Here is a 26,684-nt window from a genome sequence, read left to right on the forward strand (position 1 = left end):
GATTTGAAGTCATCATAAAAAGTACTATGCTATTTCAGGCACACGTTAACAGAAGCTAAGGGATTAAAATGATCATGATGAAACCCAGGACAAACAAATTGTCTAAAAGGAGCCCAGGAAGCTACTTTGTGCTCATTGTAGATACCCGGAGCCCTGCCAGTGGTGTGTGTGTGTACATGCATACGTGTGTGTACACAATTGCCTGTTTAATTGGAAATCATTTTTAATTGAGAATCATGATTGGCAGTCATTTTCTCTCTTACAGGCTTGTAACCTGGCCCTACCCCCGTGCACCTGGAGTCTTGAGTGGCTACACCATATCCCTAAGACTCTCAGTGCCTAGGTGGGGTTAGTACAGCTCTCTGAGTCACCGTACAGCCAAAACATTTTGATGGCTCTGAAGAAAGCAAGAGAGATTACAGAACAGCCAAGAATTAAATAGGGAGACTGTGTGGGAAGGATAGAGAGATGAAGAACTTTCTTTCTATATTTTATCATTCACTTCCAGTGCCCTCATTCCCTAACCTACCTTCCTCGAGTGAGGGTAAGTTATGGTTCTTGATTGGTAACTTTGTAAAAAATTATTCCTAGAGTTGATAAATGTGTATTCCAACTATTCTCTTTTTATATCATAACGAGGTTATTAATGTGTTTCTGGCATGACATTTTATAAAGACCAATACCTCACTGTATCGTTATCAAAAGAAACACCATTCATATTCTTTTATTGTGGCTAGAACTGGAAGAGAAAAGTTTTGAGAACTGCTGGTTCAGAACTAAGCTTGTGATTCTCACTCACAGATCTGAAAGCCCGAGTCCCTGTGACTTGCCCTTCAAAGCACTAATGCAGGCTGCCCCATTGCCTCAGGGTCCAGTCCAGACTGTCACCCACGCTCTCCCAGCCTTCCTCATGGCCTCTGCTTTCCTCCCTCCGCTTCCCCTGGCCTCCCCTCTCAATGATCCCTAGCCTCTCCTGTCCCCTAGAACCAGCCCAGCGTGGGGCCCACTAGCTGTCCTTCTCAGCTCCTCTCCCCTGTTGCTCTCCTTTGTAGGGTGCAAGCTTCCCGAGTATCCCCCCACCACTACCCCTGAAGCCCCTGAGAAGGTGCCCCATGCACACCGGTCCCTCCAAAAGCATCTGCTGAATGAGTGGGAAAAGTGACACAAATTTACTCATTTTAGTAGAAAATGAACACACATGATGGAATTTTATAAGACACGTGAATCATGTAATACTTACTTGTATGTTTCATCCTCTCTAATCTGTCATAAAATTTCTGTGTACCAGGATAGAACCGCAGAGATAGAAGGCACTTAGTAAATAATTATTCAGTTAATCGCACCCTACTTTCTTAATTACCTTGTCTTAAGCAGTGAAAGCCAACCCCAAAATACTTTTAGGACAGCTTAATAATTAGCCATTTTGCTCACTATTTATTCTGAAAATCAAGATGGAAAACTTTTGAGCATATGTTTTAAAAATCACATCTTGAAAATTTCCTTGGCGTCTACTATAGTAAAAGGCAAACTTGCTGGCCTGGAAGGGACTGCAGAATCCCCTCCTTTTAGAGAAGTGGAGACTGAGGTCCGGGTACAGTGTTGTCAAGAACTGGGACTTCACTCTCCTGCCTCCCATCCTCTTCCCAACCATGTGTCATTTACCAGCAAGCTAATTAATGTGCATTGTAGAAACAGTCCAAAAAATGATATAATTTGAGCCAAAAACTCAGTTTAGGGTTACGTTTTAAGTGATTGGAGCAAGAGCATCCTCAAAGTAGTTTATGTCTGTAGGAGCAAATTAAAGACATTGTTAATAAAATCTTTATATTGTACAGGATATTTACTTGGGATATGGATTCTTTTTTGGATCAATTTACTTCAATTTTCTGATAATATCTTACTACTAATCAAAATGTCTGAGTGGCAACCAGAGTAAATTCATAAATATAATATATTTGAAAAACCCGTTTCATTTTTGAAATTGCTGTCATTTCTTGTTGCAAATGGTGTGACAGGCTATGATTACAGTAACAAGGGCTTTAAGAATCATACATAGGATGCATATCACTTTTAGGAAGTGTGTGTATTGAAGGGCTTTAATAATAGGTTTATGAAATCACAAAAGGCCACCATTAGGGACTTTAAATATGATGGGTATGAAAGGAAATAATATTCTTGCGTTCTACATTTGGGTTGTACAAATAAAAAGAAAAATTGGTATATGTTTTTGGATGTTTTTTCCTCCTTTTGGGGGCTGGGGGGATGCTATGGCTTTTTATTTTCTCCTAAAGGAATAAAGATATGGCAAGCTCTTTTTTTTTTTTTTTTGAACTAGTGCAGGTACTAATTTTGGACATGTGGGCCCGTATCCATGAACCAAGTTATCTGTAAAGTGCTTTTTGAGGGGCATGCAGTCCAGCTCTTCTCCCCCATTGGAAAACTGGCAGTGCCCACTAAAGGGAATTATGCATATTTTCAACAACCCAGTTCCATCCCAGCATATGACCACAAAAAATGAACAAGAATGGTTGCAGCAGCTCTATTTTAAGTAGCTAAAAATTGGAAACAAGTCAAACGTCCATCAGCAGTAGAATGGATGAACAAATCTTGGTATAGTCATAAAGTTGGATTCTGTTTAGTAATGAGAAGGACCAAACTCTCCTACCTGTAGCAGTACAAACAGTTCTTGCCAACCTAATTTTGAGAGGAAGAAGCCAGGTACAAGAGAAAAGTATGATTTTGTGGGTTTCATTTATATGAAAGCAAGCTCAACTAATCTATGGTGATGATACCTTTTGGGTAGGGCATCAACTGGGAAGGAGTACAGAAAAGCCTGCTAGGGTGCTGGAAATAATATTCTGTGCTTCAATCTGGGTGGTGGCCATGTGTGTCTACAAATACAAAATACTTATAATACTTAAGACTTATGTACTTTATGTAAGTTATGCTCCGTTTCAAAAGAGGGAAAAACTCATATCTGCAAACTAGAAATCTTAGCAACAGAGTATAATGATTTAGGAAAGTGCAGCCAACTAGGCCTCTCTTATGTATCCACGTATCTTTGTGTAGTTCTTTTTCAGTTATTGGGTCCATTGAATCCAAGTATCACAATAAAATGAACTTAGAATCACAGCCTTTCAAATTGTAGTTTCAATTCAAAATGCTTTTTTTACGTTTATATTAAAAGCTATTTTAGAAATAATCATAGTGGATTATATTACTGTCCACCAAAGTCTGTCTTTTCTCCCTGGGAGAGGATTATCCCACCCCACCCACTGGGCTGCCTTTGGCAATGAAACATTGTGTGGAGGTAGCATAATCACTTCCAGCCAGAAGTTGTGAGAACTGGCTTATGCTTCTTCTGGCTCTTCTTTCCCTGCTTCTGTAACCATGGAAGCCTGTGTTAAGGTAGGCTCTGTCCACCTAGGTAGGTTGCCTTAGCGGCCACAAGGATCAGAACCCCTTCTGACCCATGCCGCACAGGCTGTATGAGCAAGAAATACAGTTTCTGTTGTTTTAAGCTGCTGATATCTGGCCCATTCGTGCCAAGATCATCCACTTGGGGTGGGGGCAGGCTCTCACAGTCACTTGGCTCCAGAGTCCTCAGGCCTCAGCTCCGCCTCTCACAAAGCACTCCATGGTTTTGATTTAATTGAAATCATTCTTAGGATTATGAAAAAAAAAAAAAAAACTTCCTGCAATTTTGAAAACCCATTTTGAAATATTATGTCCAGAAGTAATGCCTCACAATGTAAAACAAATACATTCATTTGCATATACAGAAGGAATCCTATTTCCTCGTCACTTTCACTTTTCAAATTGAAGCTGCTTTCTAATGAAAGAAAAAATTTTCTGCCAAAAGACTAAGTTGAAACAAATGAGTTTGATTTATCAATTAATGTTAATTTAATGAGCTTTCTATCTTGAAGACTGAAATTCAGGGTATCAAGTTTATGAATAATGAAACAGATATTCTATGATGAGCATACAAACTGTTCCATAATATTTTATATTAGTATAATTCATGGTCTATTACACACAGCAGAAAAGCTTTTGAAATCGGAGGAAGGTTATGTTTCACTTGTCCTCATTTGAGTCTTGAAAGCTGTTTCCCCATGAAGTTTTATGGATTCTGAACTGATGTATATAAATCCTTTCTTACAGATAGCAAAAATAAGCCATGAGATCTTTTTACTATTATTTTCACTACTGGAGATGTTTTCTATTTTCAAGAGAGTGAGCTTTCCTACTCAGTTTAAAAGCCAAGAGAGCACATTGATTAAAGGGGAAAAAAAGAAATTCTAGGAAAACAAAGTAGAAGGCTGTCGAGTCTGAGCCCGTTCATCTGCACCTTGTGTATGCAGGACCCCGGTGCATATCAGCATCTGATCGCCAGCCTGCGCTGCGTTGGGTCCGAACCGGTACCTCCGGGCCGATTGGTGCTGCGGTGCTGGTCCCCACTGCCGTGCCGGTCCATGCTGCAATGGGTCCGCACTGCCATCGTTTGGACCGGTACCTCAGTGCCGATTGCCACTGCGGAGCCGGTCAGACCACAGCGCGGGCCGGAGCCAGAACGCCCACCCGAGTCGTACCTCCCACCCGTATTGCATGCTCATCAATGTCGCAATGCAGGACGGGCTTGAGAAAAATAGAAGGGGGAGGCAGTTATATGACTGCTTTCCTTCCCTCAGCTGTTCACTGTAGCAACCCGTTATGTGACAACAGGCATCTACTGATTTGGAAATGAGTGCACTAAAGCTTGAAGAGCTGGAACAGAAACCCCTGTTCCTATTCAAGTCAAAGCTACTTTCCTTGCAGAACATGAGGACTTTCTATCTGTTCTGCAAATATTGTTTCTGGTTACCTTTTCCTTTTTTTTTTTTTTTTTTTCCTTCTCTTTTTTATGAGCAGTAATTTCTATAATGTATCTTCATAGTATAATTGAATAATTTTCTTTATTAAAAATACCTCAGAGATCTTTAATGTAGTGTTTCAGTTTGACCCAAAAAAAAGTACATTGTGGGATATTTATAGTATTTTTCGATCTATTTTTACCAGTAGAGGAGGACTGATAACTGATTTAAGGGCATAGGAGTTAAAAACAGGAAATGTGGTTTATAAAGTAGGTAGTATTTCCAGAGTTTCCAGAGTTTGATTTCTTTTAGTATCGACTGAAAAGTATCATGTTTCAAAACAACCTTAGGCAGAGTACCTTGAAATCAGTCTGCTTTTAGAGGAGCCGTCTGTCCAGTCATGACAGGAAATGCCTCATGGAAAAGTTTTCATTCTTGGTATAAGCTCAATTGTATCACAGTTGTTTTCTGTAATTAAATAGTGTTCTTTCTTTCTCTCTTCAGTCAGATTAAGTATAAGTCTTGTGTAACTTTTAGTAAATTTCCTGACCTTTGTATTTTGCTTAATATTAAATTTTAGTATTTTAATTTAAAAAGTTTTCTCAAATAGCTATTAAAGAATGTTTTAAAATAGACTATCATAGTCGAATGGAAGAGTCTAAATATATAGAATAGACTCAGTGTATTATTATCTTTATAATCATAGAATCCAAGTTCAAGAAATAAAGGCATGAAAAAGTGGGAATAATTTTTTATGGCCTTTTGAGTGACAACTTGGCAGAATCCATCAAAACTAAAAACTTTTTGACTCAGCACTTCCACTTCTCAAAAGATATCTCACACAAATTATTCTGTGAGAATACAAAGATCTATATAAATAGCAGTTCACTACAGCATTATTTGCAGTGGCAAAAACTTAAAAGCAATCTAACCATCCAGCAGTAAGTGAATGGTCGTGTAATTAAGGTGCATCCATCAAAAATTATAAGGTAGATCTGTTTGCATTGGCATGGAAGAATGTTTGTGATATATTACAGGATGAAGTAAGCCAGTTTTAAGAAGAGAATATGTAGTATAATCTCATTTTTTAGGAAAAATAAGCTCTATTCATAGGAAAAGATCTGGAAGAATACAGAGCAAACTGTCAACGGTAGTCATTCCAGTACACACCTGTGCAGATCTGTTAGAAGATGTCGCTAGGTTTTATTCTCACGAGATTGTCAAAATACGGGCACTAACATCCTTTTAACACATAAGGAGATTGTTTTTCACAAATGATGCTGAGCATTGTCAGCAAACACGCACCTTTACCCTCTATTTGCTGGCGTGGGATTTATTATAGCCTGAACTCTTTTATTCCATGTCATTGCTTTCTTTTGCTCTTCTAGAGATGATGGAAGGCTCTCACCTGTATGTGTAATGATCCCTGTTTTATTGAACTCAGTATCAGCCCACGTTAATGGCTTTTCGTGACCCTCCTGTACCCCCAGGGCCTGGAGGAGTGTCCAGCATGTCATCATTCAATTCAAGTGTCCTGTACCTAATTTAAAAAGAATAAACTGACAAGTCTAACCCCCCAGAATGGCTTCTTTTCCATTTTGATGTATGGAAAAAAAGGCTCTTGTTGGAGGTGTTGTGTAACACAGGTTGATTTACAGGAAGACCCCCTTACGAGAAGAAGCCTACAAATTGAGAGGAGCTTTGTTTTCTCCATGGGGAATTTCCACATTGGCTACCAGGTTAATTGCTAAGTGATATTCTACATTGGTACTGTGTGGGTGGGGACACTTTTTTGGTCAGATTTCATGACACATTCTGATTTCATACTCAGAGAGCAGAGGAGAGATGTAAATACTTAGAAGCTGTTTCTCATTCCCATGCTCAAATAACATGGAAAGTTGTGGGGGTTTATCTAGGGTGAACCTTTTAAAAACAACACTTATTACCCCTCATAGTAATGTAGCATTTATCTCTGACTCCAAAAAGTAAATCAGTTGTTTTCTTTTCCCATGCACGCTGCCAACCTAATAGTGTCTGTTCCATAAATATGGCATTTTATTACCCAGTAGCTACTGTTGGAGCTGAAAGTAAAACCTGGGTTTCCTAATACATTTATTGAGAGTTCACTGTATGCATAGTTCTCTCCTCTCTCTAAGTTTTTATTCTAATAACTTGGGCATGTTCCTAAGAATCTAGCACACAATGAGATTTCAGGAAATATTTAAAGATTCATTATTTGGAATATTTATTTTAAGTGTAGAAAAAGTATATAGAAAAATATAGCGTTGTCTAGTTTATGGACGGATGAGTAGAAAAATGGGAGAAGGAAAAAAGGCACCCAGTGTTCTTTTTTACTTTAATTGTTCTTTTTAATTTTTATTCTTATTATTTTTGTGTGTGTAGTAATGAAAATGTCAAAAATTAATTTTGTTAATGGACAACTATATAATGATACTGTAAACAATTGAATATACACTTTGTTTTGTATGACTGCATGATATGTGAATATATCTCAATAAAAATGAATTAAAAAAAGAAAAAGACAGCATATTTAGAAGGCAAATCTATTTAACCTCAGCAATATCCTACTATATGCTTTCTTGATTCAAATTGTATTATTCAGATGGATCCTGGCACTTTCAAAAAGACAGTCCTTGTTTCTTAAATCCCATGAGAAGTAAAAGTTATGTGTTTTTCCAGGGATTATGTCCCTCTCACATTAACTCAAGCAATTACATCTTTAGTAGATAGCTCAAGTATCTTTTGACAGCAGGCATTATAGAATCCTGCATATATTTAATTTTTTTCTGATGTATGTATACACTCATTCATTCACTTATCAATTTATTTCAGCAGGCCAAGCCCTGGGAACTTAGTACTAAGTAAGACAGACATGGTCTTGCCCCTCTTTTATCCATTCATTCAAGAAATAGTTTTGAGCATCTACTATGTGCCAGCCACTGTGATAGGTAGTGGGGATACAAGGAGGAAAGTCAGTAATGATCCCTACCCCATGCTGTTTGCAGTTCAGTAGGGAAGAGAGATAGTAATCAAATTGTCACAAAAATAAATGTGTGCTCCTATGAGAACACTGCTCCTGTGCAGTGCTGAGGGTACATGCAAGGCAGAGCCGTCGGTGATGGGTGCCAATAACCATAGCCTCCACCTGTTGTTTGGCCAATGGGTTGTCAACCTCTTCAAATATTTTTTCACTTAATAAATCTTATCTCTGTTTTATAAATGGCAAAGTATGAATCAGAGAAGTTCAGAAACTTGCCCTGAGGTCACTGATTAGTAAGAAACATGAGTATTTAAGGTCAGACTCTAATTCTGCCTGGTATTTACATGGCCCTCTTCCTTCAGGTCTTTGCTCAAATGTCACCAAGTTAGTGAGGCCTTCCCCAGCCATCACGAGGATGTGATGTTTGGCCTTTCTTTTTTAAGCCAGTGCAAAAACATATGACAAAATAGTTCTACTAAACTTCCAAAGAACTCTGTGTGAAACCAACAAAATAAGAATATTGTCAAAGACAAATCTTTCTAATTATAGCACATTATAGCACATCCTGTAGCATTTAATATTGTATCTGGATCTTTTGCTGCTGTTATATTCTTACAGTCACATTCAACTGCTAAGAGATCCCTCGTACCCTCAAAAGAACTTAGCCTACAAGTGGGTATGCTGCAACTAGGTGACAGTGAGTGACAAGATTGCATGGTCCAAACTTGCACACCATGTATTTCAGAAAGAGAAATCCATGCTTTTTTTCTAGTCATCATGCCTTTTATCCACTATTTATGTCTTTATAAAAAAAATAAAATAAAACACCTAAAATATGGACATAGCTGTATAGTTTACAAAATGATCTTTATCACTATTAGAGCAGAGTCATATCAGTTTTGCTCACTTTTGCCTAACTACCACCTGGTGGTGCCTAGCACATAATAGATACACAGTGAATATTTGGGGGATGAGGGTATAAACATCCTATTACATTTTATTTTCGTATCAGCTTTCTTAACCAAACAGATGTTATCTCTGCTTTTTGCCAAGTAGGCACTTGTGTGAAAGGTGAGCTGATTTGACCAAGGGCTTATAATTAGTATATAGGTAAGCCAGAATTTACATCCCAAGTCTTTTGATTCTACATTGAGTATTCTTTCTCTCACCTCTGTGAACTTAAAAAAAATTACCAATCGTTGACATTAATATTGTTAAAATTAAAGTAAAATGTGGTGGGAAGACAAAGAACATATCTCACAAAAATTATCTACAAGGTCCCTTGATCAGTCTTGATAAAGTGCCATGATAAAGGTTCTTTTCAACTCATTCCTTATTCTGCCATCTACTTGGGGGACTCAGCTACTTTGATAACAAAATGCATATACTGTTTTTCTCTAATAGCTTCAAGATCTTTCTCAGCATTCATACTACTTCCTTACTACTGCTTTCTGCATCCAGCCCTTTCCAGTTGAGAAAAAGGCAGCCAAGTTTAGCTCTGCGGTCACTTAAATCACAGGGAAGACCCTAATTCACATTTCCCCAAATCCCAAATCTTTTCTCTCTCCACTCTGAGTGTTGGCATAATTTCCGCATAATTTCCTTCTCCCAGTCAGAAAATACCAAATCACTGCGTTTGCTGGCTTTGTGTGCTGGGGGTTGTTTGGTCTCAGTACCATGGGGAGCTAGCAAGACTATCACCAGCACCCTGTAACCGGGGCAGACTTCTTTGGGTTCAGACTTTTGAAAGAGCTGACATCCTCCCACAGTTGGATTTTGAGCAGAAAACTCAACAGGCCCAAACTGGGTGGTTTTTCAGAATTTAGTTTTTTAAAAACGCATTCTTCAGTCTCATTTGGGATCCCTGAATGAATACAGGCTGGAGGCTGGAGGCGGGAGGCTGGGTTTCCATTTGTTTCTCTGTAGGCTGATAACTGGCTGTGGAGTGAAGACAGAAAGGAATTGAAATTCTTAAACTAGGAAGACCACAAAGATCTTATCAATTTCATGTTTATAAGTCTTTAAACCTCATTCCCCAGACATTAACACTTTCTAGTCTTGAGACCGTTTGCCCTTACTTTTTCCACCCTTACCCAAATTTTAATCCTTAATCATTTAAGAATTTACAAAACAAAGAGCAAATCATTATTTTAAATCAGAGTACAAAGATTTTTCTTTTACAATATAAAACCCTTTCATTAGCCATCCTGCACATATTTGCTGTGTACGACTTAGTGCATATGAACTATTCATTCATTTAACATAAAATTACTGAGATTCTACTACATGGTGGACACTGCTAAGCACTTATCAGAGGTAGTTGGACATTAGGTCCTGAAGAAAAGAATATGTATATATCTACAGACCACTGATGCATTTAGTTGTTAAAAGTTTTACCATCATTTACAACTTTTAGCCATTCCTTAAGAACTAAACCATTTCAGCCCAGTAAGCAATAAAAAATATGTAATTGTGTTGTTTAACACATTGGGTACCTTTCTGAAGACAGGCAAATAATCGATTTATATATTTTTACGTTTTTGTTGTTAAGTAATAAAACCATCATACACTTTGTTTTCAGAGGTTATCATGGTATTTCTTGGAATTCAGCCTTGAGCTGGCCTGCATTTTTCAGATATTTTAAATTTAATGTTATCTCTTTGAACCCTTACTGACCTAACTTGTGGTTTGACTGGGGTCTCTATTTCTTCTCATCCTAGGACCACAAACTTTTCCCCTTCTCTTTTTCCAATGTCACCACTTATTTTATTTTTTTTTTTATTAAATTCAGTTTTATTGAAATACATTCACACACCATACAATCATCCATGATATACAATCCACTGTCCACAGTATGATAACATAGTTATGCGTTCATCACCATAATCTATCTCTGAACATTTTCCTTACATCAGAAAGAACCAGAACAAGAATAAAAAATAAAAGTGAAAAAAAACACCCAAATCATCCCCCCATCCCACCCCATTTGTCCTTCAGTTTTTATCCCCATTCCTCCACTCATCCATACACTAGATAAAGGGGGTGTGATCCACAAGGTCTTCACAATCACACTGTCACCCCTTGTAATCTACATTATTATATAATTGTCTTCAGGAGTCCAGACTGCTGGGTTGGAGTTTGGTAGTTTCAGGTATTTACTTCTAGCTATTCCAATACCTTAAAGCCTAAGAACACCACTTATTTTTTAAAACAGTTGCTTGTTGTTTTGTGAAAGAAAAAAAAAAGCAATTATTTCCCTTTTTTTATTTCCTACTCATTAAAGAAAAAAAAAAAAATCTCCAAGAAACACACAGTTTTCTTGTCAAAGGTTAAGGCCATTTGCTCCTTCCAATACATTATCTGCGTGAAACCTGTGGCCAACCTAAAATAGAAAACTTTTGTTTTGTTTTTTTTCCAGAACTAGGGTTCTTTGGGTTGGAAATCTCGTCTGTTTTTATTCTTAATGTTCACAGGTTTGTCTTGAGAATTTTATTGGGAAATTTAGATTGATCTCTTTTTCAAGGTGTTTGGTTAGTAATGCTTAGCTGGGGGGCTTTACCAGAAAATGTTTTTCCTGTTGGGGTCACAGTGGGAGTTGATCTTACAGCACACTGTCACTAAGCATGTGACACTGTCCTCATTCTAAGTTTAATTTTCTGCTTTTTAGTCAGCACCCTGGAAACCCATTGTTCTGTTTTACATTTTAAAAAGCTCACATTTCCAGTCACGTTGCTAGAATATTGTAAGAACCCCAGCTCCTGACATCTGTTCTTCCAGTAGCATTGGCAGGGCCGTGGCTTTCAGTGAGGTCAGAGACTTGTACTTCTGACACCTTAGTTCCTTGGAGCATCACCAGCTAATAGTGTGCTCATATTTATGTAACTGCATGTTTTACAGTAACTGTTTGAGCTAGTCTTCCACAAGAGTGCAGTTTAAAGGTTCTAGACTTCAGCTCGGTAATCATAAACTCTTGAACCACAGCCTCCATGCGGCGCTCCCCTCACACTTGGCAGAAGTGCCAGGGAGCGACAGTGAGGAGGGGTCTGTCCCCAGGGTCCCAGCCGGGGCTCCCGCCTGCCCTGCCCTCCATAGGCAAACAGTCAGGGAGCCCTTCTTGCAGCTCAACTCTCCTCTGGTGAGAAGAAAGCTTTTCTGATCTTGGGTACAAGTTAGTTTATTTCACTTTCACTAACAGTGGGCTCCTTAAGTCCTGTCCTCCTACCTCCCAGATAAAGCTTCTTACCTTGTATTTATCCTTTTCCCCAGGAAGAGTGAATGAATTTCTGGATTATATTTAATTACTCTTCACTCAGCTTTCTCAATTATTCCATTAGCAAAATAGATTAATAACACCTGGATCTTCCTACCTTAAAGAAATGTATATATGAAACTAGCTCCTCTGAAGAAAAAGTACACCATAGCATATGACAGAAAAAGCTATAATCAAAAGTTATATGTTTAGAATCTGCAAATGCCAATTCAAAAAGTTTGTTATAGTTCTTGGTTTCTGTCCCAGTTTTCCTAAATAATCAGTAACTTGAATGACATTATGGGAGAAGATTCTCCTTAGCATCCACACCAACATCCATGGTTTTATAATACAGAATTTTCTGTGTACCATAGAGAACAAATTATCAGTGTGTACTCAACTCTCAAAGACATCCTGAAATACAATCCCACTCCAAATGAAAGTAATTGTTTTGGAGTTACAACCGGACAGCGTTTTGTTTTCAAATTTTTTTCCTTGCAAAAATAATGATAATGTAAGCTGTTAATGAGCACCATGACTACTGGGACCCATTCCATGCACTACTTCCTCTAGCTCACCACAGCCCTGCAAGGTTAGTGCTGCTGTTATACTCAACTCATAGACGAGGAAACTGAGGCTCACGGTTCTCTTGCCAAAAGTCACAGCTACAAGGTGGTGACACTGGGGTTTGATATCAGATCTTACTTCATACCTCTGCACTCTTAAATCTTATGTGTACCTGCTTCCAAGTGAAATAACACACATCAGTCACATATCATGCTGAAATCTTTTATTTTGTCCAATCTTTAACTTTCTTTACAGCATCTGATTCAGTGTGATGTTGTCAGAAGTTTCTCCTAAATGCAGTTTCTTAAGATCAAAATAGTCATTCTGTGTAATTTGACTTGTGCCTTTGGAAATACTATGTTATAATATATATTTAATGTGTTTTTGTAAGGTTTATTAATATCCTTTTGTCTTGTGTATTATTTATTAACTATATATATGTAAGAAGAAAATTGAAAGACAATTTTAAATTTCAATTTTGAGGCAGACTGACCAACAGTTATATAATGAAAGCATTAACAGTGACAGAAATGAAAAGCAGTGAAAGAAAACTCTTAATTTAACCTTTTTTTTTTTTTTGACATGCAAGAAAATAGTCTTTTCACCATTTGGTTCTCAAACGGAAATAGACGGTAGTAGTGTTACTTTCTGTTTCTCCTTCTATGAACTCTCAAGTAGTCATGCTAGCAGGGGAGAGGGGTAGTTTGCTTTCCCATTAAATGCCTTTTTTCCTCCCCATCTTGATTTCAGGTGTCAGAAACTATCTAAAAGAAGCGTTGGTGAATATAATTGCAGTGCATGCAGAGGTAAGCTATCATTAGATGTTCCTAAGAAGAAATGTGGGTAACTGAAAAAAAGAGGCAAATTTGATAGTTTTTATGGTGGTCTTTTTTTCCCTGCAGAATATATCTTGTGTGTAAATAAAACACAGCTCTACTTTTATGTGTTTCTATGTTTGATTTTTTTAAGTATGAGGGTCTTTCTCTGAAACTGTATGTATTTTCTCAAAATTAAAACTAAATTCATTACTACTTGAAAGGCTAAGAGAAAAGAGATAGAAAAGATGTTTTTTTCCCTTTAAAGAATGTTAAATCCCATATTGTGGAAAATTTATTAACCTCTTCAGCTAGTATACACTTACACATTGGTATCTTTCTCCTGCTACCATGTGGTCTCATGTTGTGGTTGGGATTCCAAAAAACTGGTTAGAAACATAAACTTGAGAGCATGCTGAAATTAGGAAGCAGCGGTAGGATTTCCTATCAGTGGTTGACTTAGGTTCATGTAGGTGCCCACCCTCACTTGAAGCATCATCATCATCATAAGCTTCACATCGTCCTTAGTTAGCATCCTCGTGAGGAGGACTCTTCTGGGGAAGGTCGAAAGCAGGGACCGCAGTGACCACCAGGGTGACCACAACAGCTTCCTGATGTCACTCAGTAATTTCACAGTCCCTTCCTCACTGCTCGGCCAGGATTTGAAGGCTGCTGTGGGTCCTAGACTGATGGTGACCAGATGAAAGGGGCAGGGCAAAGCAGTTGTCACTACATATTTTCACTGTTATCTGAGTGCTTCGTAAGATGTGTGCCTCTAAAATAGGTGTATTTAGGTTTAAACTACTCCCCTACATCCAAAAGTCATCTGAAGGCTTCAAGATAAAAGAAAAGAAATATGGGTAACTAAGCTAAAGCCAAACAGTGACAAAGAAAACAAAGAAAATGTTCCTGAACTTGGCTCTAAGTTTAAAGCAACGAGAGCAGAAAGAGAAATATAGTATATGTTACAGTTTCACTTCTTAGAAAAAAGGAAGCATATAAATTTCTCTATGGAAGGAAATTTTTTGTATAATTTAGCTCTGGTATTTATAATGTAGATCTTTTTATAATCGGTAATGTATGTTCAACCATGATTTTATCTGAGACATAAAATTGTTATTCTTAAGTTAACTTCCTATAAAACTTGAGTATAAAATTAAGTCATACTTGGTAAAAGCATTTCTGTAGTAGGTGAACAGGTGGCAGTCAGAGGAACTAAGAAATACATGGGCATTTTTAGTGATGGTGCTTTAATGAGATAGCTTTGATTAATGTCCATTTTCAATAGCCATGAGATTATTTATAAACATTAGGCTTTTCTAGCCCCTTTTAGTTTAGCCCAGTGACTGAAAGTAGAATTTCAATCATAATATTTGCCATTTGCTATTTCCCACATGATCTTAACCTGCCAAAAGTCGTCTTGAACATTTGAGTTTTATTTGGGTTGACCCAAAGATTTAATACTAGTGACTCAATCTGAAAAAAAAGGAAAAGCTAAAAAGAAAATAGTTAAAATAATTTAATTTCTAAATCAAGTGAGTAAAACGTTTCACTAAATTTCCAAATATAACTCTTAGTTTGAAGGTATCAAGCTTTTAAGTTTAAAAATGATGTTTCATGTCATTGAAGTGAAATTTATTTCAATACAACAAATAGTAAAATTAGGAACCCTGTCGTCCAATACAACTGAACCCAGTATGAACATTATATTGCTTATCTTCTAAGGAGAGTTTGACCCAGTTTATTTCTATAGTTTCCTCTTTAGAAATCTTATTTCTTCCTTGTGAAAAAGGCAAGAGGAAGAAGAAAGCTTCAAAACTATTTTTAGTTTGTCAACATCAACAATACCTTTCAAAACAATACCTTTCAAAATATCATATTTTTAAGAGAATTATTTTTTGTTGGGAATCAGTGAATATGATTTCAATGTAATTCTTTCTCTTCCTTTCATTCATAATTTTATATAAAAAATACAACTTGGAAGACCTGTGAGTTATTTTGTTTTCTGCATTCTTTGTTTTAAACAAATTCGAATCAGGAAAAAGCCTCATGATGTATAATTTCTTCTTATTTTAAACTTTCAATCAGGTGTTTACTATTTCCAAAGAATTGGTGCCACGGGTACTAACCAAGGTGGTGGAAGCTGTTTCTGAAGAGCTAAGTCGACTGATGCAGTGTGTTTCGTCATTCAGCAAAAATGGAGCATTACAGGTACCAAAACCATTCAACTCCATGTTGAGCTTCTGTTTTCATTTAAAAAATAAAGATATATTTTTATCCATCAATTTTATGATGTACAGACAGACTTCTTTTTAATGGATCTGTGGACTGGAGATCTATAAGTCTTTGCAAAGCATTAAATGCAGCTTGCATAGAAACAACAAATAACTGTCTCTTTGCACTCATTTTATCAGTTCATGTACTAATTATTTAAATTACATAATTACAGTAACAAGTATAACTTCTGTAAACCAGATGGTCCTTGTATGCCTGTAACCCAGCTGGAAGGAGCCGAGGTGTGCAGGGATATTGGAGAGTGACCTCCTTGCTGTGCTCTTTCCATGTCTTGGGAGCATGATGAGTGTATTTTTAAAAGCATTGGCAGCTCTACTTCCTCCAGGTGAGGAAGCTCTTAGGCAAAACCTCCCCCACAAATAGCAAATGTAAACTTTGAATAATATATAAAAGACCAACACTGAAGCATTGGAGGATGATCATTAATCGACACATTCTGGAGGAAATGGCACTTAGGTGAGTTCCCTACTTTTTATGGATTTTAGCTTTAAGGCAGACTGCCTAGAACTCCAATAGAAAACCTGCTATCTTTCTGGTTTGCAGAATAGGGTCCAGGTCAATCACAACTGTTAGCAAGTGAGGGGAGTATCCCAGCGAGGAGATAGGAAGAGCCACAAATTCTTTATATCCACTCTGCCAGAATCTCTGCTTGGCATTACATACACGTGGTGAAATTCTATTCCATCCAGCCCAGCTAAAGCTAAAAGAACTAAAGCAAGAATTGAACTACTGCCCAAGAGATAAAAATTTTCAGTTTGAGTCCAAATAAGTTAATTGCTTGCTAAAATAAACAAACAAAAATCAGCCTTCTTCAGAGGTATAGTATATAATCCAGAGTCTCTACAACATAACATCCAGAATGTCCAGGATACAATCCAAACATAATTGATATGGACAAAACAAAACAGGAAAGTATGACAGATTTTCAATAGAAAAGACAGTCAACTGAGGCCATCCTTGAGATGACCCAATCGGTGGAATTAAGAAACAAGGATTTTAAAGCAGCAATATTCAGTGATGTAAAAGAGAATATTATACATAATAAATCAATGGATAGGAAAGCTCAGCAGCACATTTTTGAACTACGAGTAATGCTGAAAGACATTCTTCAGGCTGAAGGGTAATGGTACCAGATGGAAACAGACCTTCAGGGAGAAAGAACATCAGAAATGTAAATATGTGGGTAAATGTGAAAGACTTTTTTCTTCTCAATTTAAAAAAAAAAAAAAATACATGTGCCCTGTAAACCAACAATTATAATACTGCCTTGTGGGATTTATAATACATGTAAATGTAAAACATAAGACAACTATAGCATAAAGCATAAAATAGATAAATACAGTTGCAAAATTTCTAAATTTTACATGAAGTGGTACGTTAACTGTAAGAGGGCTCTGCAAAATAAAGACGTATTGTAATCCCTAAGGAACACTGTCCGATGGAACTTTCTGTGGTAATGTATATCTGCATCATCAATTCAGTAGCCACTAGCAACATATGGCCATGGAGTACTTGAAATGTGTCTAGTCTGACTGAAAAACTCAATTTTAATTGTTCTGGAAGTTCTAGCCAGAGCAGTTGAGCAAGAAAAAGGAAACGAGGCATCCAAATTGGAAAGGAAAAGATGAAACTTTTCTCTTACAGATGACATGGTCCTATATAGAGAAAATCCTGAAGAATACACACAAAAAGCTACTAGAGCTAATAAATGAATTCAGCAAAGTGGTGGGGTATAAAATCAATACATAAAAATCAGTGGTGTTTCTGTACACCAGCAGTGAACAATCCAAAAAGGAAATCAAGAAAACAATTCTATTTACAATAGCAACTAAAAAAATGAAATATCTAGAAATAATTTAACCAAGGATGTAAAGGACTTGTACAGAGAAAACTACAAAGCATTAGTGAAAGAAGTTAAAGAACTGAGTAAATGGAAAGATATTCTATGCTCAAGAATGGGAGACATTAATGCTGTTAACGTGTCAATACAATCCAAAATGACTTATAGATTCAATACAATCCCAATGAAAATTCAACAGTTGTCTTTGCAGAAATGGAAAAGCCAATCATCAAATTCATATGGAAGGGTAAGGGGCCCTGAATATTCAAAACCATCTTGAAAAAGTTAGAGGACTTACTTCCAGATTTTAAATACTGTAGATTACAAATCTACAGTAATCAAAACAGTATGGTACTGGCACAAGGACAGACCTAGAGACCAGTGGAAGCAAATTGGGAGTTCAGAGAGAGCTCACATCTTTGGCCAATTGATTTTTGTTTTTGTGTGGTTTCTTTTGCCAGAAATAATTATAGTTTTATGGCTCTAAATTTAGAAATGCTGACAAATTACTGAATTGAGGGGCCAATTGATTTTTTACAAGGATGCCAAGTCCACTCAGTGGGGAAAGAATAGTCTCTTCAACACATGGTGCTGGGAAAACTGGATATCCATAAGCAAAAGAATGAAGATAGAGCCCCATCTCAGACCACATACAAAAATTAACTCAAATCCTATCAAAGACCTAAATATAAGAACCAAAAGCTTTAGGTCGGCTTTTGTTTCTCAATAGTTTTGTACAGATATAATTCATATACTTTGCAATTCATCTATTTACAGTATACAAGTCACTGATTTATAGTATATTCACAGACTTGTGCAACCAACCCCACAATTTTAGTAACATTCTTTTCACCCCAAAAAGAAGCCCCATGCTTTCATTTGGTATATTTTCAGTGTTCATCCATGTTGTAGCACATATGAGCACTTCATTCACTTCATTCTTTTTTATTGCCTGATAATATCTATCCATTCCTCGGTGGGTGGGTTAATGTGAATAATGCTTTTGTGAATATTCATGTGCAACTTTTTGTGTGGACCTAAGTTTTCGTCTCTCTTAGGTAGATAACCAACATGGAATTGTGGGGTCGTGTGGTAGTAACTCTATGTTTCACCTTTTGAGGAGCTGCTTAATCTGTTTACGGAAGTGGCTGGATCATTTTATGTCAACAACAGTGATATATGAGGAGTCCAGTTTTTCTGCATCCTCACCAGTACTTGTGATCTTCCATTTTCTTAATAGTAGCCATGCTAGTGGGTGTGAAGTGGTGTTTCATTGTGGTTTGGATTTGTATTTCCCAACTGGCTAATGATGTTGAGTATCTTTTCATGTTTTATCAGCCATTTATATATCTTCTTTGGTGAAATGTCAGTTCAGATCCTTTCCCTATTTTTAAATTGGATTATTTATTTTTTTATTATTGACTTGTAATGTTTTTTAGATATTCTGAATACAAGTCCCTTAGGAGATAATTTGATTTGCGCAGTTTTTGTCCCATTCTAGAGTTGTTTTTCACTTTTTGATGGTATACTTTGCAACAGAGAAGTTTTTAATTTTGATGATACCCAATTTATCTCTTTTTTGCGTGTATTGCTTGTGTCTTTGTTGTTTGCCTAGCCCAAAGATTTATTTGTATGTTTTCTTGTAAGACTTTTAGAGTTTCATCTCTTACATGAAGGTCTGTGATCCATTCTGAGTTAATTTTTGTGTTAAGGAAAGGATCCAACTTCATCCTTCTGCATGTGTATATCCAGCTGTCCCTGCATCGTTTGTCGAAAAGACTGTTTTTTCCTTATTGAGTTGCCTTGGCACACTTGTTGAAAATCAGCTGACCGTGAATGTGAGGATTTATTTCTGGACTCTCGATTCTGTTCCATTGACCCATGTGTCCATCGTCATGACAGTGCCACTCAGACTTGATTGCTGTAGCTTCGGCGGAAGTCTGAAAGTGGAAAGTGTGCGGCCTACAGCAGTGTTATTCTTTTTTCAAGATTGTTTTGGAAATCTTAAATCCCTGGAATTTCCATGTGAATTTTAGGATCAACCTGTCAGTTTCTACAAAAAGCCAGTTGTGATTTTGATAGGGATTGTGTTGGATCAAAAGAGCTTGAGGTTAGCTTTTGAGATTGGAGTCTGTGCCAGAACAGTCATAGGAGTGAGGTAATTAACCAACCTGCTTCCTTAAATATGTGGGGGAGGGAAATTGTTCAGGGCAGTATTTCAGAGTTCAGAGTTTTCAGAGAAAAATCAACTAGTTAGATAGTAAATACAGTTTACTGGAAAATCATTTCATAGCAAGCTATCTAGTGCCCTTCCTTGACACAGTCATGTACATAACTTGACTGCAAATTAATTTTCAGTAAAAGGAAATTTTATCATAGCCAATTTCTTTGGACCATTTTAGAAAGTCTGTTCCTAACTATTAGTCAACCTGGTGGAGGTAATAGACACTTTGTTGAACTTAGATGTCTGAGGTCTCCTGCCAAGTTAGTCCTTGTGCTCAGGCTAAAGACCACTCTACCTCATCTCTTACTCATATTTAATGATTGAAGAATTTCCCTGTTGTCACTTTTGTCCTTTTCTCATCTTTAGGCGAGGCTTGAAATCTGTGCATTAAGGGATACAGTGGCCGTTTACCTGACTCCTGAAAGCAAGTAAGATCCTAAATGTTCTTGTTCTATAATGCTTTACTGAAAGTAAATTTCATTTATGATTGTTTAAAATCCTTTGTAGTGATAATTGATCAGAGTAAATGTTCATACCTTTCTGATGTGATAAAGTTTATATTTGATCAGTTTTTTTAGTTAAAAAGTATACATCTGCAGTAAGCCAAGAATTCCACTTCTTTGTAGCACAATATAAAGGGAAAGGGGTTTAATATAATTTTGTTTTTCATTTACTACTGATAAATCATGGTCTCATAAATGACATAGCAGAGCATTACATACTTCCTAGAAAAGGAGAAAATGAGAATCATGTCTTAATCTATCCATAGCAGACTATGAAGGACAATTCAAATGTGTAAATATCAGCACAAGAGGAAACCTTGTGGTTTGTCTGTGAAATTTTGTAGTGGAAATTTGATGATAAATTTTAGCTGTTTTGAATGAAAGTCAGGATTTCCTACCATAGAAATTATTAGTAGGTGAACTGAAACAGCACTAATTACTTACCTCTACAAAATGATCTACTCCATTATTCCCTAGGAATTACTGGGTGGTATTGTTAAGGGGACTCAGAAGCCAAGTACTAGGTCAATACGATGTCCAACATGCATATCCATTCGCTTCCAGCATTGGACAACATGGCTTAAGCCGTCTTTCTTCTCTCATCCTTTACAACTGAGAAGACTTTGAAAGTTTTTTCCTTTCCAAATGAAGTTACAGTCTTATTCTTGTTCATCAAGCCTCACCATTTTCTAGATGTCTCCCCTGTTAACCACATCTTTTCCGAGCCATCATATTCCTGTGCGAAGTGCTGTATAACAGAGAGAAAGCACCTGTCCACATTTGATGTGTATATGTCCTTTGTGTGAGTGCCTATCTGCTCATTCCCACTTATCTAACTTTTCTGAGCCTAAATTCCCATCTGTACAAGGAAGATAATAACAATACTTTCTAGGCAAAGTCTTTGGGGGATTCAATAAGAAAATGCTTAAAGTCACTTTCTAAACTCTCAGTTTGCTACAGATGATGGATGATATCCTGTCATCGTCATCATCATTATCATCATTAATATAGAAATAAAGGACAACAGCATCACATTTCTTTTGATTGACTGGGAAATATACAAGAAGCATGATGATGGTGAGGACGGTGGCATGTGCCTTCCCTCCATGTCAGTAAAGAGGAGTGCCAACTTAATACTGTGCCAACACCACAGCCCCACCAGAAATAATGGATGTTTCCTCTGGGAACTTCTCATTCTCTCTCTATGTTGCTGTGACAACTGCCCCTAGTTGGAGAAACACTCAAAACTGTATTTCCTGGTAAACTGATAAGGATATTTTTGTAATACAAAATCACAGACCATTTTAAAGTCCTGAATAATTACATATTTTTTCACCCCAGTCATGCAGTCCTAAAAGAAAAAGAATGTGTGGGCCCTTTGTATGTCTAGTTCTTAGCTGTTCCTTGGTGAACGGGACAAGTTATTAGTAAACAATCTCCCCTAAGATGCTTTTCATTTGGTTCAGCAGTGTTCCTGGTTATTTGCACCTGCAAGAGTGATTTTGAGTTCATTCCCTTTCCTTTTTCATGTAAAGAATGAATGGTGGATTTTTTTCAGTGTCTACACATCTCTCTGTTTTCCTGCAAATTTTAAATATAAGATCAAAAGACTATGTTAGATTATTCTAAGATATTGACTATAAATCAGTCCCTATAGATATCGATTCTATGAATGGCCCTATTTGTGTAATCTTTCACAAGATCATCCTTACTTCCACTTAATTCCCTCGCTTTCTTTCTAGTTGTTTTGTCTAGAGCCTGTTCTTTTTTGAAAAGAAAGGCTCTTTTTAATCCAGCATCCCCACATTCCTCTCTTACCTGTGGTGAGTCGCATCCTTTCTCATCAGTTGCTCCTATAGCCACTCACAGTAATGTTTCATTTCCTAGTTTGGTTTTTCTGACCTTACTCCTACAAAGCCTCCATCTGGTAACTACCCTCACTTTTACTTTTACCTTTTCTACGTTTTTCACTTTTACTTTTTCTTGTATTTCCCCTTGCTTCACTGGTTCCTTTTGATTATTGTATATTTGAGATATACTTATGAATTTTTTAATGATCCTCTGAATTTCTTTAGAACTATGAAATGCTTCTGTTTAAATGCTAATACTTATGTTCTAGGTCTAGTTTTAAACAAGCTTTGGAAGCCCTGCCTCAGCTCTCAAGTGGTGCAGATAAAAAGTAAGTTCTGTGTTTTATTCTGAGGCTCCAATTAGGTGTGTTGAACACAATTTTATTACCTACAAGTACCATTTTTCTTTTTCTTTGTTTTTTAATGATTTGGATTTAAGGCTGAGTATTTCTTAATAGCCCTTAATATCATGCATTATGTTAACTCTACCTTGCTTGGCACCCAGTCAAGTGACACTAAAATGAAACCTTTCCTCTGGGTTATGGTAGTTAGAGAAATTACCTCTTCTCTTGCTTAAGTGACTAATATAGGAAAAGTTGTAAGAATGCTTATTTAAATTTGACTCACACAATAAGCTATATTATCTGCTTGTATTTTAAGAAGATAATATTTAGGGAAATGTAAAAGAGAACATCATAGTAAAATGCAGGATTCAGAGATTTTTTTTTCTTTGAGTAGCTCAGCATGTAAAACAACATTTGTGTTTTTTAAGAGTAGATTTGTGTGTATTAAACATAATAAAGTTGTATATATTTTATTACTGCTACATTTACTGATAAGCCATAATAAATTGTATGTAATTCATTACTATACATTTACTGATAGCCTAAGTTTGAACTTCACCACTCACTGCTGCTAAACCGAAATTCTGGGCTGAGAAAAAACCTAGGTCACCAAACTTCTTAAATGTCCAGCCTACCCTCAACTAAATCACATTATAAATCTTTACTCCCTCATCAGCAGTAACCAAGGTCCATCTACCTTTACACTTGGCTGTTCAACCAACAAACAAGTATTTATGTCACCCTTACTCTTGGAAAAGCACTGTGCTGGATTCTGGGTATGGCACAAGAAATGTAAGCTGTAATCTGAGTCCTCAAGGAGCTAGTAGTCTAGTTGGACAAATAACAAATATACCTGTCAAAAAGATAGTTAACATAAGTGTCAGGCTGTTCCAGGTTTGCACTAAATCAGTCCAACAGCCATGATAAATGTTGTGGAAACTCAGAGGGGAGAGAAATGACTTTGGGGATGGGGTTCATGGGATGACAGTACCCTGTGGAAATTAAGGTTTGGACCGAGTTTTGAAGAGCAAGTTTTTTATGTTTTATGTTCCTAGTATCATTCCTTGAGGGTGTTCCTAAATGAACAAATGGATGGACACACCAGTCATGCCCACAACTACAACCATTTCTTCTGTTTTTCTACTTCTCCTCCTCTCACTAAATTTCAATGTCTATCTGAATTGGTTCCAGTCTTTGTTCATTTCTTTAAAATAAATATGATAAAAGGTTAAAACAATTACTATTATTTTTAACATGTAAAACATGACTCAAAAGGCTAGTACGTTTTGGAGTCAAGAACACAGACCCCCATGAAATAGTCCTGGGTAAGGGCTCTATTTAAGATTTAATACTGACCAGTGTTGAACTGTGAAATAACTCTTGAACCCACCACCAGTAGGGCAATATGTAGGGCTTATAATTTCTTTCAAGGTGCCATGCCTGGCACATAGTAGGTCCACAAAAAAATAATTGCTCAGACATTAACCATATGCAATCTTTTATCTTGAGACAACTCATGTCAAGATAGTTACAGCCCGGGTCTTGTTTGCTTCACTGAATCAAATGAACTCTTAAGATCCCTTCTGGCTCTAAAATTATATAAATAGATCATACTAGTTGAGGAAACAAATTGAAAAATCAGGTAGTAGAATGATTTTCCTCATGTAGTTAGAACTAACTGATTCGTTGGGTGCTTAATTCACTACTTTAGTTCACCACTCTCCAGTATTTGTTAAAGACAAAATTGCAAAATTAGAGGAACTGAAAATAGATCAAAGGTTGTTGGGGAAACAGGGAGGGGTTGACTACATGGGGCAGCACAAGGAAAGTTTTGGGGGTGATGGACTGTTCTGTATCTTGATTGTGGTGGTTGTTTCACAGCTCTATGTTTGTCAACATTCATAGAACTGTACTCCAAAAGGAGTGAATTTTAGTGAATATAAATTTTTTAAGTGAATTGAAACAGTCTCTTTTAAGGAGGAACCTAATTAATACGGGAATAAGGGACAGGAGAGAGATTTTTGTATATAAATAACCTTGACTTCTTTGATTTATTTATTTCTCTTACTAGGTTAAGAATCCATAAATAATAACTTTTCAGCTACCTTCTAAAAACAGCAGGCACAAGTCAAAGCTGGGTAGCTGGCTCACTGTTTTCCTCTGTTGCTAGGCAACCTTCATGCTGTCAGGATGTAAAATCTGGTCTCCTCCCTACAGGTCACTGGAAGAGCTTCTGAACAAGTTCAAGAGCAGTATGCACTTGCAACTTGCCTGCTTCCAGGCTGCTTCTTCAACCATGATGAAAACATAAAAATATGCAAAATAAGGGCAGTCTGGAAAGATAACAAGTAATAAAACTGTTAACCTTCTTGAATGCCCTTAAAGTATTTGGTGTATAAAGCATTGTGTTTGCGATTGTTCTTTTTTTTCTGAATTGGTAGCTTAAAAAGATGTTGATGTATGTTTTCTTTTAACCAAAATGACCTTATTTGAAATGCCCTGGCAGTACTTGCTTAGTCATCTTTATTGGATTAGGTCCAGCATGACTGCAGCACCTCTTACAGTGTGTTATATCTTAGCTATCTGTCGTGTGGAGACTAATGCAGGAAGGGTCACTTTATCAGGGAGTATTTTGAGACGGCGTGCCCTCTGTGACAAAGCATTTCTCATTGTCTCAACTTCTGGACTTTTTGTTTCAGCAGCTTCCAAAACACATGAAAAGACTAATAAGAAATTTGGAAAGTTGTTAATTTACACATCTGTTCTAAACTGTATGGCTGCACTTAAAATCTGTCTCATGCAAATTACTGTAAATCACTTAATTCAAGTGAGGTTTTGGAAAAATTTGCAACCTGAATAAAATGTCATATTTGGGGTAGATTATTTGTTTTCCAGATGTCCATGAATTAACTTTGCATTTTGTTGTCTAATTTTTATTTTTCACAGTGTTGAACATTAAGCACCTTCTTCAGCATAGCTTTTTTTGTTCTCAATTCACTTCTTAATTAGACTTTTGTCACTTCATTGTCATGGATGTGTATGCTTGTCCCTGGGGACCTGCACATCCTGTCACTGCATTTGCATACCTGGTGCTAAGTGATATCGATAAGCTTTATTGGCAGTAGCTGCGATCTTCATATGTCCTACAGCCAAGCCTGGCCTTTCATGGCTTACGCTCCCATTACTGCTGCACCTCCCTTATCAGTTGGCTGCTTTCCCTCCAGCAGCTGATTTTCTAACACTTCTTACTCTCTCTCTGAGTGACTTGCTCAGTAGCCGAAAGAATGCTGGTCTGGCAACAGCCTGTGTTTTCTGAAGATGCAAAGAAAGCTCCTCAGTTGCCAGGCAGTAAAAGCTGCAGATGGAGCCTTGTATGTTTGTCCTACATTCACTGGTGACTTCGTTTACTGGAATAGGTTCAGGTCACCATGACCTCTTTGAAAGGGCACTCCCCCCACCTAACCTTATCACACCATTTGCATCAGAAATTTGAGTAATTTCTCTCTTTGTAGTCTACTTGTCAAGGACTCCAAGATTTTCTGTGGGTGTCAGAGAATCCCCTTTTTCAAGGGGATTAATGTTTTTAATATTACAAGGAATTTTAGAGCACAGTGTAGCCATATACAGTGTCCATTGTTTGAAGGAAGTAAATGCTGTTGTCTTCATTCATTTAGTGTATAGTGGGGGAATCATAGTAGCTGGAAGTGAAAGTTTATAATCTTGTGCAAATGTGGTTCATAAAGCATATTAAGCAATACAGGGAATATTGTCTCTCCTAAGCATGCTAACCATTGTAATCTAACGTGACTATGAACTAAATTACAAATCTGCAATCCTGAATGTATGCATTATTTTAAATATCTATTACAGGGGATTCAGCCAATAAAGAAGCTGTCTTCAGTGTAAGATTTAATTTAGTTAACTTTTTCCCCTAAGCATCTTTAGTTTAACATATTTCCATTAACTGTAACTTTTTATATGTCTAGTTTAAACACTCAAAATAAATACTTAAATTTGGCTTTATTTTTGTCTAATCACTGTCGGAAAGCATTTGCCAGATGTCCTGCTAATTCTCCTATTTGTTCGAGACTTACTATGTGCAAGACATTGTACTAAATTATCTCATTTAATCCTTTAAACAAC

At 36.9% G+C, this 26,684-nt stretch overlaps 1 protein-coding gene across 3 annotated transcripts in view; it reads left to right on the forward strand.

Annotated features, from left to right (window-relative positions):
• Positions 1-26,564, forward strand: part of EXOC2 (exocyst complex component 2) — a 249,277-nt gene extending 222,713 nt beyond the window's left edge. For all 3 annotated transcript variants that reach the window (XM_037844489.1, XM_037844490.1, XM_037844491.1), the window contains 5 exons: positions 13,421-13,476; positions 15,574-15,696; positions 20,211-20,272; positions 22,467-22,526; positions 24,759-26,564. In XM_037844489.1, coding sequence (XP_037700417.1) covers positions 13,421-13,476; positions 15,574-15,696; positions 20,211-20,272; positions 22,467-22,526; positions 24,759-24,852 — 395 coding nt within the window. In that variant the 3' untranslated portion in view covers positions 24,853-26,564. The remainder of the gene's footprint in view (positions 1-13,420; positions 13,477-15,573; positions 15,697-20,210; positions 20,273-22,466; positions 22,527-24,758) is intronic.
• The last annotated feature ends 120 nt before the right edge of the window (positions 26,565-26,684 follow it).

The sequence above is a fragment of the Choloepus didactylus genome, chromosome 7, assembly GCF_015220235.1.
Source record: "Choloepus didactylus isolate mChoDid1 chromosome 7, mChoDid1.pri, whole genome shotgun sequence".
NCBI classification, from domain to species: domain Eukaryota; kingdom Metazoa; phylum Chordata; class Mammalia; order Pilosa; family Megalonychidae; genus Choloepus; species Choloepus didactylus.